The sequence below is a fragment of the Danio aesculapii genome, chromosome 20, assembly GCF_903798145.1.
Source record: "Danio aesculapii chromosome 20, fDanAes4.1, whole genome shotgun sequence".
NCBI classification, from domain to species: Eukaryota; Metazoa; Chordata; class Actinopteri; order Cypriniformes; family Danionidae; genus Danio; species Danio aesculapii.
The window spans coordinates 28,009,784-28,027,681 of NC_079454.1; the positions used below are offsets into that span (position 1 = coordinate 28,009,784).

The 17,898-nt window shown below is 35.3% G+C and overlaps 1 protein-coding gene across 1 annotated transcript in view; it reads right to left on the reverse strand.

Moving 5' to 3' along the window:
- Window positions 1-17,898, reverse strand: part of itpk1a (inositol-tetrakisphosphate 1-kinase a) — a 36,066-nt gene that overhangs the window by 11,205 nt on the left and 6,963 nt on the right. Inside the window, exons 4-7 of the mRNA XM_056445372.1 lie at window positions 9,114-9,239; window positions 7,402-7,519; window positions 696-794; window positions 502-542 (exon numbers count right to left, since the gene is read on the reverse strand). Coding sequence (XP_056301347.1) covers window positions 502-542; window positions 696-794; window positions 7,402-7,519; window positions 9,114-9,239 — 384 coding nt within the window. The remainder of the gene's footprint in view (window positions 1-501; window positions 543-695; window positions 795-7,401; window positions 7,520-9,113; window positions 9,240-17,898) is intronic.

Here is a 17,898-nt window from a genome sequence, read left to right on the forward strand (position 1 = left end):
ACATTTCAGATGGTTTACAATGTACTCAGCCTACCTCATGACCTTTTTTAAAGTGCATACTGGAATTTATTTGGCAAAAGTTCCATCGTAGTTTATGCGCATCTTTTCTTATCGATTAAAAAGTTTATTCTACTCAGTTATGCGCATATGTTTTTTTAAAATTTATGTGCGTCTTGGTGTTAATATTAACCGATTTTTTTATGCGCATATCCAAAATGCGCATAAAAATAGGTGGATGGAAACGTAGCTTATGTTGCTTTCATGAAACTATAAAGAAAATCTAAAATGAAAAATCAACTTGTAAAAGACATTGAGAAAGCCCAAAATGCATCATTTTAATGAGACACTACTCAACATTAGAAATTATTAACAAATGTCACAGAGAACATCTTATGTAACAGATGCGAGCACCACTGTGATCTGCAGTACTTATCTGTTGCTTATTATGCAAGAGATATGAACAATAGACCAGGTTATAGGACAGTAAAGTACTGTACTTACCTCATGAGAATTGGTGCCATGAGCTACCTGGGGTTTACAGACTGCAGTGAAACAAAGCATAACATGAAAATGTGTGTCGCTTCAATACACATGATCAAATATATCTGTAAAGTCAAATGGGCAGATGAGGGAAGACCAGTTCTGTATGTGAGTGTAAACTGTGATGAAGATTGCAGCTAATGACTTGAACTTACTAAAAGGAAATGTGATTCCATGTTTGTGGAGCTGCTCCAGAGTTTCAGAGCCACATTCTGTCTTGAGAACCATAAACGGAGGTGAACAGATTCTGTCATCTATGGAAAATGCACACACACAATTAAACTTTTTTGACTGGATAAATTAATTTGAAGAAACAATTTATCCGATGCATACAATACTTTACTAAATACACCTCTTGATCACATTTGTCATTTGTGATTTTCAATGTATTTTGACACCGTTTTGAGAAACAAGTCAAAATTATCCGGGTGAATCAAATGGCCAGATGTATTATTGTAAATTTTCACAAACATTTTGCACTAAAACCAGTTATTTTGTGTTTCTGAACTGCCAAACTGCATAAAAGGTTTTCTGGTTTAGTTGAAAACTGTCATGTAAAGATACCTTTCATAGAAAAAAAGAAGACAATTTGAAATAATAAATTTCTCAGAAAACCTATTTAAGGAATTTTGACTTTTCTTCTTATTATTCATTAAGGGAAAAACATTTTCCTTATTGTGTAATATTTTAATAACTTTTTTATGACTATATAAGATCAAATGACAAGGCAATATTGGTCGAGGTTATAAAAATGTCACATGGAATAATTTATGATATTCATTTATGATGTGTACAGCTAAATAAGTAAATAAAAATGTTTGCCTTAGAAACATTTTAAAAAAAAATATAAATTATAAAAAGTTATGTTTTGTGAAGGATTACAATGTACAATGTTCTAGTATGCCCAACCAGTCCACATGTGTTTTGTGGACTTGGAGAAGGCATTCGACCGTGTCCCTCATGGCATTCTGTGGAGGGTGCTCTGGGAGTATGGGGTCAGAGGCGCTCTGTTAAGGGCTGTCTTGTCCCTGCATTAACAGAGTAGGAGTTTGGTTCGCATAGCCGACAATAAGTCAAACTTTTTTCAAGTGCATACAGGGCTGCCCTTTGTCACCAATTCTGTTCATAATTTTTATGGACAGAATTTTAAAGAACAGCCTTGGGCTGGAGGGGGTCTGGTTCAGAAACCACAGGATTTCTGTTATTCGCAGACGATGTTGTTCTGTTGGCTTCATTGAACATGGACCTTGGTGCTCCACCGGAAAAAGGTGGTTTGCCTCCAGGTTGGAGGTTAGTCCTTACTCCTTAGCTCAAGTAAGGTTTTGTTCACAAGTGAGGGAAGGATGGAACGTGAGGGTGACAGGTGACGATTTGTGCAGCGATAGTAGTAATGCGGTTGAAAAGCAAAGCTTTCGATTTACTGGTCAATCTATGTTCCTACTCTCACCTATGGTCATGAGTTTCCTTTGCAGGGTGGCAGGGTGCACCCCTATGGATAGGGTGAGGAGCTCTGTCACCCTTTAGGAGCTAGGAGTAGAGCTGCTCCTCCACATCGAGAGAAGTCACTTGAGGTGGCTCGAGCATCTGTTTCAGATGCCTCCTGGACGCCTACCTAGGGAGGTGTTCCAGGCATGTCTCACCAGGAGGAGACCTCAAGGAAGACCCAGGACACGCTGGAGGGACTATGTCTCTTGGTTGGCCTGGGAACGCCTCGGGATCCCCCCGGAAGAGCTGGAGTAAGTGTCTGGGGAGAGGGAAGTCTGGGGTTCTCTCTTAGGACTGCTGCCCCCACGACCCAACCCCGGATAAGTGGACGAAAATGAGATGAGATGTTTTGTGAAGGATTACAATGTATAATTATGTTCTAATAGTTAAAAAAATCTATTTCAAATAATGTACTTATTGTTTACATTTTATATAGGTTTAATATACCTGTAATAAATTAATCCATAATGTATTACTGTAAATACAGCTGTAATTGAACTGTTGACCTCATAGCTATAGCCGTTGACCTTATATCTGAATCAAAAATTACAAACTTAACCAAACTACAACATTAACATTAAGCCTTAACTGTATCTAACCTTAAAAGTTGCAAAACAAATCATGAGCCTAACTACACTAAACAATTACATTTATACATAAAGACATCTTTAGGTAAAGTAGAAATAGATTAAAGTAACTACAGTCATGTCGATATCAAAAACATTGACAATTATGTTCTTTAAACTAATAAAACTGATAATTTAAGCGCTGACTTTAGCCTCTGATTCTGTTTATTGTGTATTAAGGTGTGATTTCATCTTTTTCTCATTTCATACAGTACAGCAATTCTTTCTTTCTTTAAACACACACAAACGAAACGGTAACAGGTCAGATGACAGCATTAACAAGACAAGATTAACCAGCACACCCTGAGCGTAACTCCACGTAGACTCTAAGTTTGGATGGCGGTTTTAATGATGTGTAGCCTACACACATTTTAACTGATGACTACTCTTTCTACAGAATAATATTACTTCTGGATCCATGGAAACATTTCAAACTGAACCGCTGCGGTATCTGTGAATTTTCAGACCGCTTTTGATCTGCAACCATCAGTTAAGTCTCATAAACAGCCTCTTTTTCACGAGCGAAAGTGCAGTCTATTTATAGCAGCGCAGAAACAATCTTTTTCTGTCGAGCAGCTTGACGCAGTTCAACCTAATAAAGCATCACCTTTTACATTAGACAAGGAACATGAATCCATTTGATGAAACAAGCAGTAACCTTTAAAACAGCCATAAATGCTGAATACAGCGGTGTGATGCATGGCGATGATGAATGAATGAACTAAAGTGCATTTTTAGGGATATGGGTGGATTGTGATTCATTAGGATGAGCGCCAATTTACACAACCAAGTCAACTGACTATATAACTCACCCAAAATGCAAATATTTTTTATTTAAACAGCTTGTTGTCATCGTGGACATGCTGACACAACCAATTAGATCATGAAAAAAAATGTGTCTGACTTAAAAAAATCAGTCATTGATGGCACTTGCTGATACGTGCATGTATTAGTCAAGTGAGTTATTTCAAAGAGGATCTTGTGTAAGATGAAGGCTATACGAGCTGTGTTATCTCCCTTTTCCCAGAATGCCTTGCAGTGTTGTTTCATAAGCTAACAGCCATGGAGGCGGTTGCCTGGAGAAAAGGCCCTTGAAAATAGTCACTCCCTTTGTATCATAAACAGAGTGGTCTCTTTCTTAGAGACTGGGGAAGCACCAAGGCGGATGGTTAACTTCACACTAACCCTCAGCTGACACTCCTGCACCACAGACAACACTGACATTCTGATGTGCTCTTGACTGAACAGCATCTGCTTCTCGGATCTGAAAAGCTTTTGATATAGGCCATGCTAATTTTCGGATTGAAGGATTCATTGTAATTGTTAACTTGTGATCCGATTGGGTTTAAAACACTAGGCTTTCGCACTAAACACAATTTTTTTAGGTTTATTTTTAAATAAATGCTGGATAACATCATCATCATTAGGTTTTACTCAAACCAGTTGAGCAAATGAATCTTGATCTAGTTCATGTATTTAATATTCATATTCATTATTCATATTTAAGGGTGAATAATCTTGTAAAGTGTTTATCAATCATACTTCAACATTTACTAATGCATTATTTAAATCCAAAGTTGTGCTTCTTAACATCAGTTAATGCACTGTGAGTTAACATGAACTAATGTTAACTAATTTAAATAACATTAGCTAATGTTAACATAGATGAATAAATACTGTGATAAATGTATTACTAATAGTTTGTTCTTGTTAGTAAATACATTAACTAACATTAACTAATCGACCATTATTTTAAAGTGTTACAAAAATATTTTATTCTATTCATATTTCTTTTAGGATTAATGACTTGCTAGTTAAACTAGTATCCTAATATTATAAAATATACTTTTTTTTGAAAATGTTGAAAATTATAAAAATGCTATATCAAAAAATTGCTGGATAACATCATCATCATTAGGTTTTACTCAAACCTGTGGAGTAAATGTAGCTCAACCTTTGCTGTCATTAAAATATAAGATTCTATTCTATAATTCATGTTTCCTTTAGAATTAACTATGTCCATAACTTAAACTAGTATTCTGATATTGTACTTTTTTATGTGAATATTCATTCATTCATTTTCTTTTCGGCGTAGTCCCTTTATTAATCAGGGGTCGCCACAGCGGAATGAACCGCCAACTTATCCAGCATATGTTTTACGCGGCGGATGCCCTTCTAGCTGCAACCCATCACTGGAAACACCCATACACTCCCATTCGCACACATACACTACAGACAATTTAGCCTACCCAATTCGCCTGTATTGCATGTCTTTGGACTTGTAGGGGACACCGGAGCACCCGGAGGAAACCCACGTGATCACGGGGAGAACATGCAAACTCCACAAAGAAATGCCAACTGACCCAGCCAGACTCGAAGCAGCGACCTTCTTGCTGTGAGGCGATCATGCTACCCACTGCGCCACCGTGACGCCCAATGTGAATGTTGCACGAAATATAAAATAATGCAGCCTTTATGGCCATTACACTGCCACTTATAACTTTACGCTCAGTTTTAATGAATACTGTTGAGTGCAAAAACAATTTAGACATTTGGTGCATGGAATAAAATTATTTTTTAATATGTTCAAATAGAAAACATACTTAATATAGACTTTCTACTGTGTTTAAATACAATTAAATACATTTAACCTTGATAAGTGACTTCATTCAAAGTCTTCAAAATTAAATAAATAATATTTCAAGAGTTTACACTTAGCTGATGACTGATTATAAAGTGTGTTTGGCATGCTGTCCCGAGAGAGAGCCCTGAACTCATAAGATCATCGAGCCCAGGGTCCCCTCCTGTTTTTAAGGCAAAAGAAGAATTTGAGCGCAGGTAGGTCTTGAGAACTCCCCTGCTTATTTTAGGCTAAAGGCAATTAATAATTGCTGATTAGGAGCTCATCAATAGTGGTCAATTTGGTTTGGTCATTTCACCTATGTCACATGTCTTTGGACTGTGGGAGGAAACCGGAGAACCCGGGGGAAACCAATGCGAGCATAGGGAGAACATGTAAACTCCACACAGAAACATCTACTGGCCAAGTAGGGATTTGAACCAATGACATTCTTGCTGTGAAGCAACAGTGCTAGCCACTGGGCTGCCATGCCGCCCTTTCAAGGAAAAGGAGGGAGGAGTAGGGGTGGAAGGGGTTGTATTCAAGAAGAAGATAAGTAAGGTAAGAAACTCTGATTATTTATAGTGAGTTAAGAATCATGGTGAATCCTGCGTTGCTAATGTAGGACGAGCTGTGGTCAATCATAAGCATGTGATCCGCTCAAAATTAGTTCATAAAAAACTTCACTTAAATTAAATATATATTTTTAATGGCATTTTATCAGTGAGAACGGTTTGTTTTAGCTATAATTTTATATCTATCTCTTTTTTGTGATTTGTAATGCACAGCACACTGGTCACCTTCAGTTGTGTTGATTAGCGCTATTTTAATAAATTTGACATTGCCATTTAAAACATCATAATAAGCTGCTTTACCAAATTACATATTTAATTTTTTAGAGAAGCACACTCAGTATTTTCTGTACAATTATTTCATTGTACATCTTAAGATCTCAAATCAAAAACCCTTGTTTCTATAATTAATTACATGAAGAAAAGCTTACTTTGGATATTATTGCAAATTCAACCCCTTCAGGGTGATTGAAGATCATCATCAATCATACATGAGGGTTTATTCTGCAATAACAAGTACATTATGCTCTAGTTGATGACCCCAGAAGCATACAATTTGTGGACTGCAGATACTTAAAGTCACCACTTAAGTCAAAATATTAGCCCACCTTTGAATTTTTTTCTTTTTATATATACTATCCAAATAATGTTTAACAGAGCAAGGAAATGTTCTCAGTATGTCTGATAATATTTTTTCTTCTGAAGAAAGTCTTATTTGTTTTATTTTGGCTAGAATAAAAGCAGTTTTTAATTTTTAATAAACATTTTAAGGTCAATATTATTAGCCCCCTTAAGCAATATTTGTTTTGGATTGTCTACAGAACAAACCGCTGTTATACAATGACTTGCCTAATTGTCCTAGTGTTAAATGTCACTTTAAGCTGAATTCTTGAAAAAAATCCAGTCAAATATTATGTACTGTAATCATGGCAAAGATAAAATAAATCAGTTATAAGAAATGAATTATTAAAACTATTATGTTTAGAAATGTGTTGAAAAAAAATCTTCTCTCTGTTAAACAGAAATTGGGGGAAAAAATAAACAGGGGGGCTAATAATTCTGACTTCAACTGTATATGTGTAATTTTTTCAGCTTAATATATTTTTGTCTGTGATGGAATTCCTTAGGCACTACGCCATTCTCCCAGCTGGTGATTGTGTTGGCTTGCAGTGATCCGACGGGCCTCATGCTCTTTCTGTGGCCAGTGAATGCTGAGCGCAAGCAGCACAAAGAATGAACGACTCAGCAGCTTTAGGACATAAGCCCTCCATAAGCCTGTGCGCAAAGCCAAAAACCTGCCCTCCTCGTGTTAGTTCACCCCTGATGAACAAAGGAGGATCTAAAGGCCTGCTTTACAGAACCTTTTACATTATTTAGAATTAGTGTAAATGCTGTCAACGGTCCACATTCTATCTAACGCTTACATGTAAAGCAACCAACCAGTTTGTTTTCTTTATTTCTTTAAGTGTCATATAGGGATGGGCTTATCTGTAATACGTGATACCACAATAAAAGGCTCTGTCCTTAACCAGTGATTGCATCTGTGTTGCTTACACACCTTCCATGCTGTGTTCCAGTTTATGGATTAGCTTATATGATTTGCACCGGTCCAGCAGGGTACGGATGGCCGGAAGAGGATCCAGAATCACTGTTTCAGGGTGAGCGTCTATGTAGTCCTGAAAAGAGACACACATAATTATTATTATTTTTCTATAATGGACAGATTTAACTAATAAGCAAAAAGAGGGGAAAAACTAGGGGTGCATGGAATTATGGGGCTCAGTTTGATATTGGAAAAACAGATTTGGTAAATGCTCCAGTGCATATTATATCTGCACTGAACAGAACATTGCAGACTTCTGTTTACAATGTATTTAGTAACGGTGGAGCCAATCACCGAAATATCCGATGATATCTTGAATGCACTGGCCAATCAGTAAGAATTGCCTCACTGTTTGAAATCCCCAAATTTTCTTTACTGTGCTCTTGAGAATTCTCTGTTTATAAACAAAGTGTTGGAATGATTTAAAGAAGAACATGAAGAGTTTAGATGCAAAAACCTCTAAGTGGCATCTGAAATTTCTTTCTAGAATTTATGGCGAGCTGTTTTGACATTTAATCAATAGCCCATACTACTGTAGTGTCTATTTTCATGTTACTAGAACTTATTTTTAAGATACTAGTATCTTTTCCAATAAATACTAGTACTTTATTAGATTGTAGTGCTTATTCATTAGATACCAGTACCTATTAAATAGATACTAATACTTATGTGTTAGATACTAGTACTTTTCATTAGATACTATGTATTCATTAGATATTAGTACCTATTTACTAGGCACTAGTACTTATTCATTAGGTATTAATTTTTATTTATTAGATACTAGTACTTATTTTAATAGTGACTAGTAACTATTCTGTTGTTACAAGTAATAAATAAAAAATCTTCTATTGATTTCTATGGGATCTGTCATTGAGATATCAACTATTCAGTTTCGACTAGCATGTATTCAAGCTGGGACAAGTACATATTTGTATGTACTAGTAGTTAATCATAAGGTACTAGTATATATGAATTAAATAGTAGTACCTAATTAATAGATACTAGTACTAGTACTAGTACCTCCTATGCTTATGTCCAGTTATTTCACGTGTAAGGCAATAAAAAAACTAATTGATCGCCATTAAAATGAAATTACTGGAATTTCATACACACAAAAATATTTTTAAATGGCACCTATAGGTTTTTGTATCTGAACTCTACATATGGAATAATAAGGCCATCTCATGGCAATTCATAACTTTTTGATTTTGTAGTTATTACATAATAATTTGTACTTATTAATTTTTCTTATTCATTCATTTTAGTACAGTTTTCAAATCCCCCAATGAGGGGTAGGTTTAGGGCTGGGATCTGGAGGCACGCCTTCCTTTAAATCGTATGTTTTCGTACAAATGAAATCCAATATTTAAGCCACTGTTCTGCATAAAATACGTAAATACGTTACAATACATAAAACTGTTGTGTTTCCTTTAAGATTGAGCTGGGACAACAGAATGTTACATTGGATTGTTTTATAGCATGTTTAAATTCCTTTTTAAAAGATTAGCAAAATACATTATTCACTGCCAAGTATTTTTATGTAATTGTATTTTTTTCATGTAATATGTGATTTAAAAAAACAGCTTATACACTGAATAGCTAATTATACAATGAATGTACACTTGATTAACAAATGTATGGTTACTTGAATTGATTTTCATAGTTACCTGAACACCTTGAACAAGTAGCAGAGACTCTGTGACATTCTGGTCAGCATCAACAATGTGGTCGGTCAGCTTGTGGATGATGACATCAAAAGGACCCTGGTTCTCTATTGGATGGCTCAGATCCAGCTGAACCGGGAGAACAAGGTCAAGAGATCAGTAAACATCCACTAGACGAGTTTTCAGCAACTTCCCTCTGGGAGAATGCTAATGTCAATATATGAATAGGCAAAGGGTGTACTTTATAGTAAAATTCACCCGAATGTATTATTTTCAAGAAAAGAAGTATGATAATAAGTATTGTCCAACTTAATTGTATAGGTTTACAAAATAAACACCATGCCTGCATTTCAAAAATTCTACAAAGGTCAGTTGGCTCAGGGGTGACATTTTAAGAATGTGAAGAATAGATGTTTATGACGTGATGCTAACTGCGAAGTGAGAATGGTGCTTGGTGCTAAACTGTACATAAACTAAATCCTAAAGCAAACACAAATAATCACATTCTGATCCCTCTCTGAAGGTCAGTGCCATCCATTGCGTGAGTAAAAGCTATTACTTTCTTTTTAACATAAAAATCAAACATGTGCTGACTAGGCTTGAAATTAGAAAGGTAAATTTGCTGTGGTTCTTTTATTATATTTGTTTCATTACATACTTACACCCAGGTCCGTTTTATATTGAAGTTGATATTTAGCTGCACCATGCTGGTGTTACATAACATCTAATTTTTATGAGGTGGGTCGTTAGCCCAACACTTAACCCTCAATTAGGAGGACCAGGACATACAGACATACACTATGGACAATTTAGTTTGACGGAATTTCCTAAAAATGTACTAAAAACTAACGCAGTATCATTTTAAAGAATTTATACTGAACCATTACAGTGAAAACATAAACAATCCCATTTATAACACAATGGAGTTCAATGCTGAATACACTAGTTCAGCTGCTCCTGCATTCATCGATTTGCCCGCAGATGACTTGTGCACTGTCCTCTATCTGTCAAGTGACAGTATTTATATTTTAAAAGTCTGATTCATTTACAACATCTAATTGTATGATTTAATTTCAGGTGGCTTGTTTTGTAGCTCAGCAATAAAACAACAAAGGGTTACGTTAAATTCAAATTCAAATGACGATCTCTGTCAAAGGCATTTGCCCCAACCACCTCCCCATCATTTTCCCTCTCTATTCAGATGGTATGGTGGGTCAAATCAAAGGTTAACATGGGCCAACTTTGACCTGCGGGCCCTACTTTAGGCATCTCTGATCTATAAGAATCTACAGAAAAAAAGGCATGTCAAAACTTAGGCATGTCAAAACTTTTCCTGGGCCCAAAACAGGACTAGATTTACTTTATTTTGTAACACAGGCAAATGACATTTGGACAAGTACTCATTCTTAGGGTACTCATACACTTGGTCTTTTTTTGGTTTAACCTTTGAGAATGAGAACACATTTTCTACTGGATTAGAGTCTACAAAAAGTCTTGTCAAATGTCAGTCACAGGCAATGTAGAGGGAATTTACATGAACTGGCAGCTAATAGGGGTATAAGAGCATCCCTAAGTGCACTTGTATTTATTATACTTAGACCTAATCCAGATTCAATCTTTCAAAGACCGCACCAAATAAAAGGCTGCGTGGCTCACCAGAAATAGAGATAGAAGTAATCCTATGGGCCTCATTAGCTTATTCCCTAAATGGCTTTGTTTCAGAAGACAACATCTGGAAATATTCTCATAGCCAGATGTGTAACAAACAATTTACAAAAACAGACATAAAGAATGGAGATGATGACACACAGAAAGTGACACACAGATTCCTCATGACACTTCACAAAGAAGACCCCTCCACTTCCTTTTAGTCAAGCCTGTTCAGCTGATAAACACATCATCTGATATAAAGCATGAGATGGCCATGTGCAACATCACATTAATGTATTCTAGTGTTTTAGTCAGTTAAAGTAGTTTTTAAACAATGGTTAGAGGCTCCCATCTTCCTGGATATAATGACGGCTTATTTGCTTTGCTAGATAATCGTTTCTTATTTCCACTCCCAATCTAACAGACTGAAAAACAGAACTAAATCTATAACTTGCTGTTAACCTATTAACGGCATGCTGTCATTAAACCAATTGAAGTGCAAACCAAGGAGGTGATGGCAAACAGTAAGTGTCTGTGTCACCGTCTTGACTTGTGGAAAATTGATAAGCGAGTGGCTTATTCAATTACAAGAATTTCCTTAACACAACAGAAATCAATTGAACCAATATGTGTATAGGCTGCCCTTTAGTTTGGGATTTAGACTGTTTTATCAAAATAAAACATTTTAATTTTTCACAGGTAAAAGACACAGACTACATTTACATGGACATCTAATCAAATTATTTGCCTATATCTGAATAAGACAATGATATGATTAAGGTGTTTACATCAGTTGCTTTTTGATGGTTCCTTTCATGATCCCGTTTCACATGTTATAGCATCTAGATTGATTATTGTCATTGTGTCACCACACTATTCACATTTCCTCAGAAGTTTCATGTAATTTCGGGTGTTTTATTTTTAATTTATCAGCTTTAACTGCAGTTTGGCACTTTCACTTTAATTCAGGAATATTTCATTCATGCCCCCAGTGACAAACCGAGGTATTGGATGTGAGTATGAATCAAGAACTGGTGGAAGAGTGTTGTTTTAATGGAATGGACTCTTTTAACAAGACTGTTATGACGTGTTTATCATGATCTTAAATCCTTGAAAGTTTTTAATATTTCGATTTTTTAAAAAAACATATGAATATTTATATGCATTTATGTATTATCTGTATCAACTTTGCATCAAATAACAAAAAAACACTTATGCAAGGTGTTTCTAATGCAGCGTCTATGGGGCTGAGAGTAAATTTGACGTTATTCTCTCCTCTGGCTGCCATCATGAATCTCACACAATATTTTTTCTTTTTCTGAAGTCTTGATAGCACCATTGAGGAATTTTTCTTTTATTATTTCAGCAAATATGATTGTAAAAACAATATTTGATGTACTCTCCCATTCACTGCGCTCTAAGTTTACCATACTTTGGTAAAATGGGAGAAAAAAACTCCACATTTGGCATTGGTTGTGTCCTTTACTGACTCGACAGGTGCAGAGAATGGTGTCAAACAGCTGTGTATGACTATTCTGTTGCAAAACACGGCAAAAAGTCCTACATGACGGTAATAGTTTGATTAAGGTCTTTACATATTGCACTTTAATAATGTGACTAAAATTGTCATATTCCACATGTCTTAATCTGATTTCTGTTTAGTTTGAATATGGCCTTAATCGGATTAAATTAATCAAAAATCGCTGTTTACACGGTAGACTCTTAATCAGAGTATTGTCTTAATAGTATTTAAATCTGATTATTGGCGTCCATGTAATTGTATTCATTGATTTTTACTATGGATTGACATTTTTGACCAAACCAAATCACATTGTCAGAGAATGAGTTTTGAAGAATCATGTGACACCAGATATATAAAAAATTTGCATAAAAAATATAAAACTCTTTTTTATTGCAATAATATTTCACTAATTACTTTTATTCTAATAAATGTAGCCTTAGTGAGCAAATGTATAATAACTCCAAATATATAATAATATAAACTTAATTACATATATAACAATTTATACAGACAGATACATTTCCTTATCAGATGTGTTGGATATCACTCTCCTGACCCTCAGGACATAATATTTTTGAAATGAGTGTGGGTATGTTCTTGAGAATGCACAATTATCTTATCTCTATGGTGGTGACATGCTGAACCTGCAGATCTTAAACTGTAGGTAAATGCACTATGAACCTATAAAATAGTTTAATAACCAAAGTAGTACAAACTGACAGGTGAAGGCAGACTATAACAACCTAAATATAGATTTACCTACAGAAAATACATAACTCAAAGCCATTAAGCGAAAAATTAATTTTCAAAGTGATGCCATTAAGTTGTTTCCCCATTAACACATCCAGTGTCTGAATGATTTAATAATCGCATTATCTTAATCACATTAATGACACTCCCTCTTTCTAAACTGATCAGCCTGTGGACTGATTGCTAGGCTATACAGACCATATAAAAGCTATGACTGGGTGCAGCTGGGTTGTCTATTGTATAATACGTAAACAGGTCAAAGTCCATCTTTTACTCTCTTAGGTATCCACACCCTACATTCTGTGGATTGCAAAGAAGCGTTTGTTACGCATCTCGGGAGTGAAGAAAAGCCCTCAGTGTTTCACTCACTCAGACAGCTTCAATGATAAGCGTCTGAATCCTCGTGAAAGAGCAGAATGAGGGAACAGACCTTGGTTTAGTTGGCCAGCCTTCACATGCAAGTCCCAAAACAAAACAAGGTGACTCTGTTCCCAGAATTCTCTTCAAAACTAACACAGTTTCCATGGCAAAACAAAAAAGAAGGGTGTTTGTCCGTAAACACAAATCAGTTGGTTTAATTTAACCGATGATATGCATTGAATTCTGCATGGCTTGTAAGCAAATCTACACCTTATTTCCACTACAATCTACTGGTTTGTTTTAAGAGGTGCTTTACGTATCTCAGGTCCACCTTGGTTCCTCTTTAACTTAACGCAATATAAACATAGCTGACAAGGGCATGTCCTGCTGGAATGTGCAAATACTGTCTTCATATGTCCACTAAAAACATTACCACAAAGAGCCAGTCATTTACTCCAAAATAAAGCATTTTCCCAAATCACTAGATTCAGTGGGTTCAAAAAGTCAGAGATGACTTGTGAAAATATTTTTATTTAACATTTTAATTGTTAGTTTTTTATAATGTAATACTTTTCGTGTATAAAATCTTTCTATTTTTTATTGTTGAAAAATAAAAATCACAGCAGAACATAAATGTATGTTAAATGTTTCTTCTTTATTTCACATCTCCCAAAATAGGCTAAACAAATCTTTCACATTTAGGTAACATTGGGGTTAGGTACTATTTTTTTTTTAATTAAGAAATACACCTTGTGCTCTTAAACCTCATTATGTTGCCAATTTCTGCCAATATTGTGAGTAGTGTGAAACAATGATTATTAAAATTTTGCATGGGTCATATTCATGTGTTTTGGACAGTTATGAAAACACTGTGTGTAATTTATGAGCAGTATAACGGTATGGTAAATACATACCTGTCTGTAATTATTGTTTTAAATGGTACAATATCAAGATTTGATCAAGATATCAATATCAAGATTGATCAATGGTACAGGATCAAACAGTTCCAGAAAGCAGGTAAGACAAATGTAAAAAAATAAAACAAACAAGTAAATAACAGGGTGAGAATTTGGTAAAATCTGAAAATGTAGTACAAATCAGGCTGCCGCGAGGGCTTTTCTTTTTCTGGATTGCTTTTGAAAATACTGTCGGTTGGGTTTAGGGAAGAGGGTGGGCGCTGGTCAATCAGTGCTTTTTAAAACACCATCGGTTGGGTTTATGGAATGAGGTGAGATTGGTTGGTCGGTCAGTGGCCTCTGTGGATTTACGTGAGAACAGCAGGCGCTAATGGCACTCGTGAGAGAAATTTGAGATCTGAAAAAGCATACACAGCCTCTGGTGGTTTCGCAAAAACAAAAACTGCTAAAAACGAGGGTTTTACTCGTTTTACTGGGATGTATTTGGCGCTCTCCCGAAATGTAGGTACGTAATCAGTAATATATCTTAAATGTTTCTTCTTCCTTTCACGTCTCTTTTTTGTAAAATAATAATAAATCTTAAAAATAAATAAATCTTTCACATTTGTCATTTAGAATTGGAGTAAGTAATACTTTTTACCTGTGGTAAAAATATAAATAAATAAAAATAAATAAATGCACCTTGTGCTCTTTAAACTTATTATGTTGCCAATTTCTGCCAATATTGTGTAGTGTAAACAACGCTTATTAAAATTTTGCATGCCTCATTTTTATGTGTTTTGGACAGTTATGGAAACACTGTGTGTTATATATGAATAGGGCTAAACAGCATATCGGTACTGTAAATATACAGATATATTGAAGTATGAGTGAAACTTGAATCTCCATACCTATCTGACAAGCATTTTACCATTTTATCAGATAAAACTATCATCCTGGCATGTACACACAGGCACTAAAACAATAAAAACTTAAAAACTGAACGTTGCAGAAATATATGAGTAATAATAGGAATATAACAAAGGAGCTGTATTATAGGGAGCATAACAAAAATATATTTTGAAACTGTTACATTGTGATTCGGCTGGGCCAGTATGTATATTCATTCATTTTCTTTTCAGCTTAGTCCCTTTATTAATCTGGGGTCGCAACAGCGGAATAAACCACCAATTTATCCAGCATATGTTTTACGCAGAGGATGCCCTTCCAGCTTCAACCAATCACTGGGAATTGCCTTCACACACATACAGTACAGTACACTACAGACAATTTAGCTTATTCAGTTCACCTATAGCGCATGTCTTTGGACTTGTGGAGGAAACCGGAGCACCTGGAGGAAACCCACGCCAACACGGGAAGAACAAACAAACTCCACACAGAAATGCCAACTGTCTAGCCAGAGCTCGAACCAGCAACCTTCTTGCTGTGAGGCGATCGTGCTACCCACTGCACCACCGTGACGCCTGAGCCAGTATGTGCCATATGATATACAAGCTTCTTTACTGTATGGAGTATTGTTTACATTAATTATGCTTGTATAAAATGAAACAGGAGAGTTACGGGCAATGTTTTTTAATAATACTGTTTTCAATTTGGTTATCATTTGGTATTGGATTAGTATTAATACTGTTGAATTTGTTTCTTGAGCCAATTGTGCAAGAATATAATCAGTTTGAGACGACGGTGATCGAAAATGTTGGAGTGAAGAAATGAACTAAGAAGTCAACAAACTTTGTAGCACGATATGTCTATATAGAATACAAGTATATTCAGGGTGCCTATATGTAAACAGGTTATGTACTGTGCTCATTGAGTTGGGGAATGACTGGTTGGAGACGTTAAGCTAGAGTTTAAGAATGTATTATACCATGTGAAACGTCAGTATATAAAAACCCAGGATTAATTTTTAATCAAAATGGATTTTGGTTATAATTTTTACTGTTATAATGAAAACACTAGTACGTTCTAATGACTTTCATATCATGGTGAGTCATGTGTCTAATGATTTATCATTGTCAAGGTTAGGTATAGAGAAGGTGGCACAAATGTGACAGAATCATTCAATAAATAACCCCAACGCTGTTAACTCTCCATCCTTGAGCAAACATAGCATGATGAAATGGCCTAATTAGAAAAAACAGTAGATTCATTAGCTATGTTTTCATCCAAAGATGTGAATTAAAAATGCTAAACTGGAATACTGCATAATGCATTTGTAAATAAAGCAATGTGTTTATCCTATGAGTGGAACAAAATTGTCACTTCTTGATCAACTGGAGGCAAATATCAAAATGAAAAATTGTATTTGCTGGTTCAGGAAAGCTGCTGTGGGTGTTTATTCTTATATAATAAATTTCTTGCACCTCAAAATGTAATGAAATCATCCGTTGGGAGCGCAGCCGCTCAGACAGTTCTGGTATACTGAACCACTTTGATGACAAACTTTGGCTAAGGCATTTTAGAATAACCAAAAAAACATTTCAGATTTTGTTTCAGATGCAATCTGATTAATCTGCTGATTTCTCCATTGATGCCATCTTATCGTGCTCATTATAGTTATAGCATGATGTGCTAAAGCAAACTCACATGACTTTTTGATGCGCATGCTGGAATTTTTTTGGTAAATGTCTTTCCATCATAGTTTGTGAACATTTTTTTAATCAAATAAAAAGCTTATCCAACTCAGTTGTGCACATAATTTATTTTAAGTGCATTTTCAAAATATATGAACATCTTGGTGTTTCCATTAAGCATTTTTCATGTGATTTTCCAAACTGTCATAAAAATATGGCTATTGTTCTTCAGCATTAAAAAACGGGGAATCAATTGTTTTCGGGACACAGTGTAAACTAAAGACGTCTCTATAAGACTAAAATACAACACTCTCAATCATGCCAAAGCCAGGTGTTCCTTACTAGAACAAAATGTGCATGTTGCAGGTGAATCTATTTGCAGTACCATTGTTATCAAGAGGACAGATTGAGTTTAGCTTACTCTCTAAAAAACAAAACACCACCTTGACTGAAGCCAAGGATCTTAGATTAAGCAGAGACAAACACCAGTCTTAAAGACCTCTGTGTGTAATGCTTTCCCACTGCACTAATGTCCCCAGCATGCATGTCCATATAGAATTACTTGATAAGCTGAAAAATAGCATACAGTAGAATCTATCAAGGCAATGCTTCAGCTGATAAGCCATATTTGTGAACTGTATTTGCCAAGAAATGGCTAATCAGTGCAATTTTCATGTAATTTAGTGAGGGCAAGCTTATGTTTTTGTTATGTTAGGCTATATTAGGCCTTGGCTGAGAACTGTTGTGGAAAAAGTCTCTATAAGCTGTTTTTACTGGCAGTTATTCAATGTAAATGTAGTTTTAAGTAAAACAGCCACAAAATGAATATTTTGCCACCTTTACTCACCATTTACTTATTCAAAACATATTTTCCTGTTTCTGTTGAACACATTTTTATGTTTTCTGTAGTTTTTTTATACTATAGAGGTTGATGGGTCCCAGAAACCAGCATTCTTCAAAATATATTCTTCTGTGTTCAACAGAAGAAAGAAATTCATAAAGGTTTCAGGAAGAAT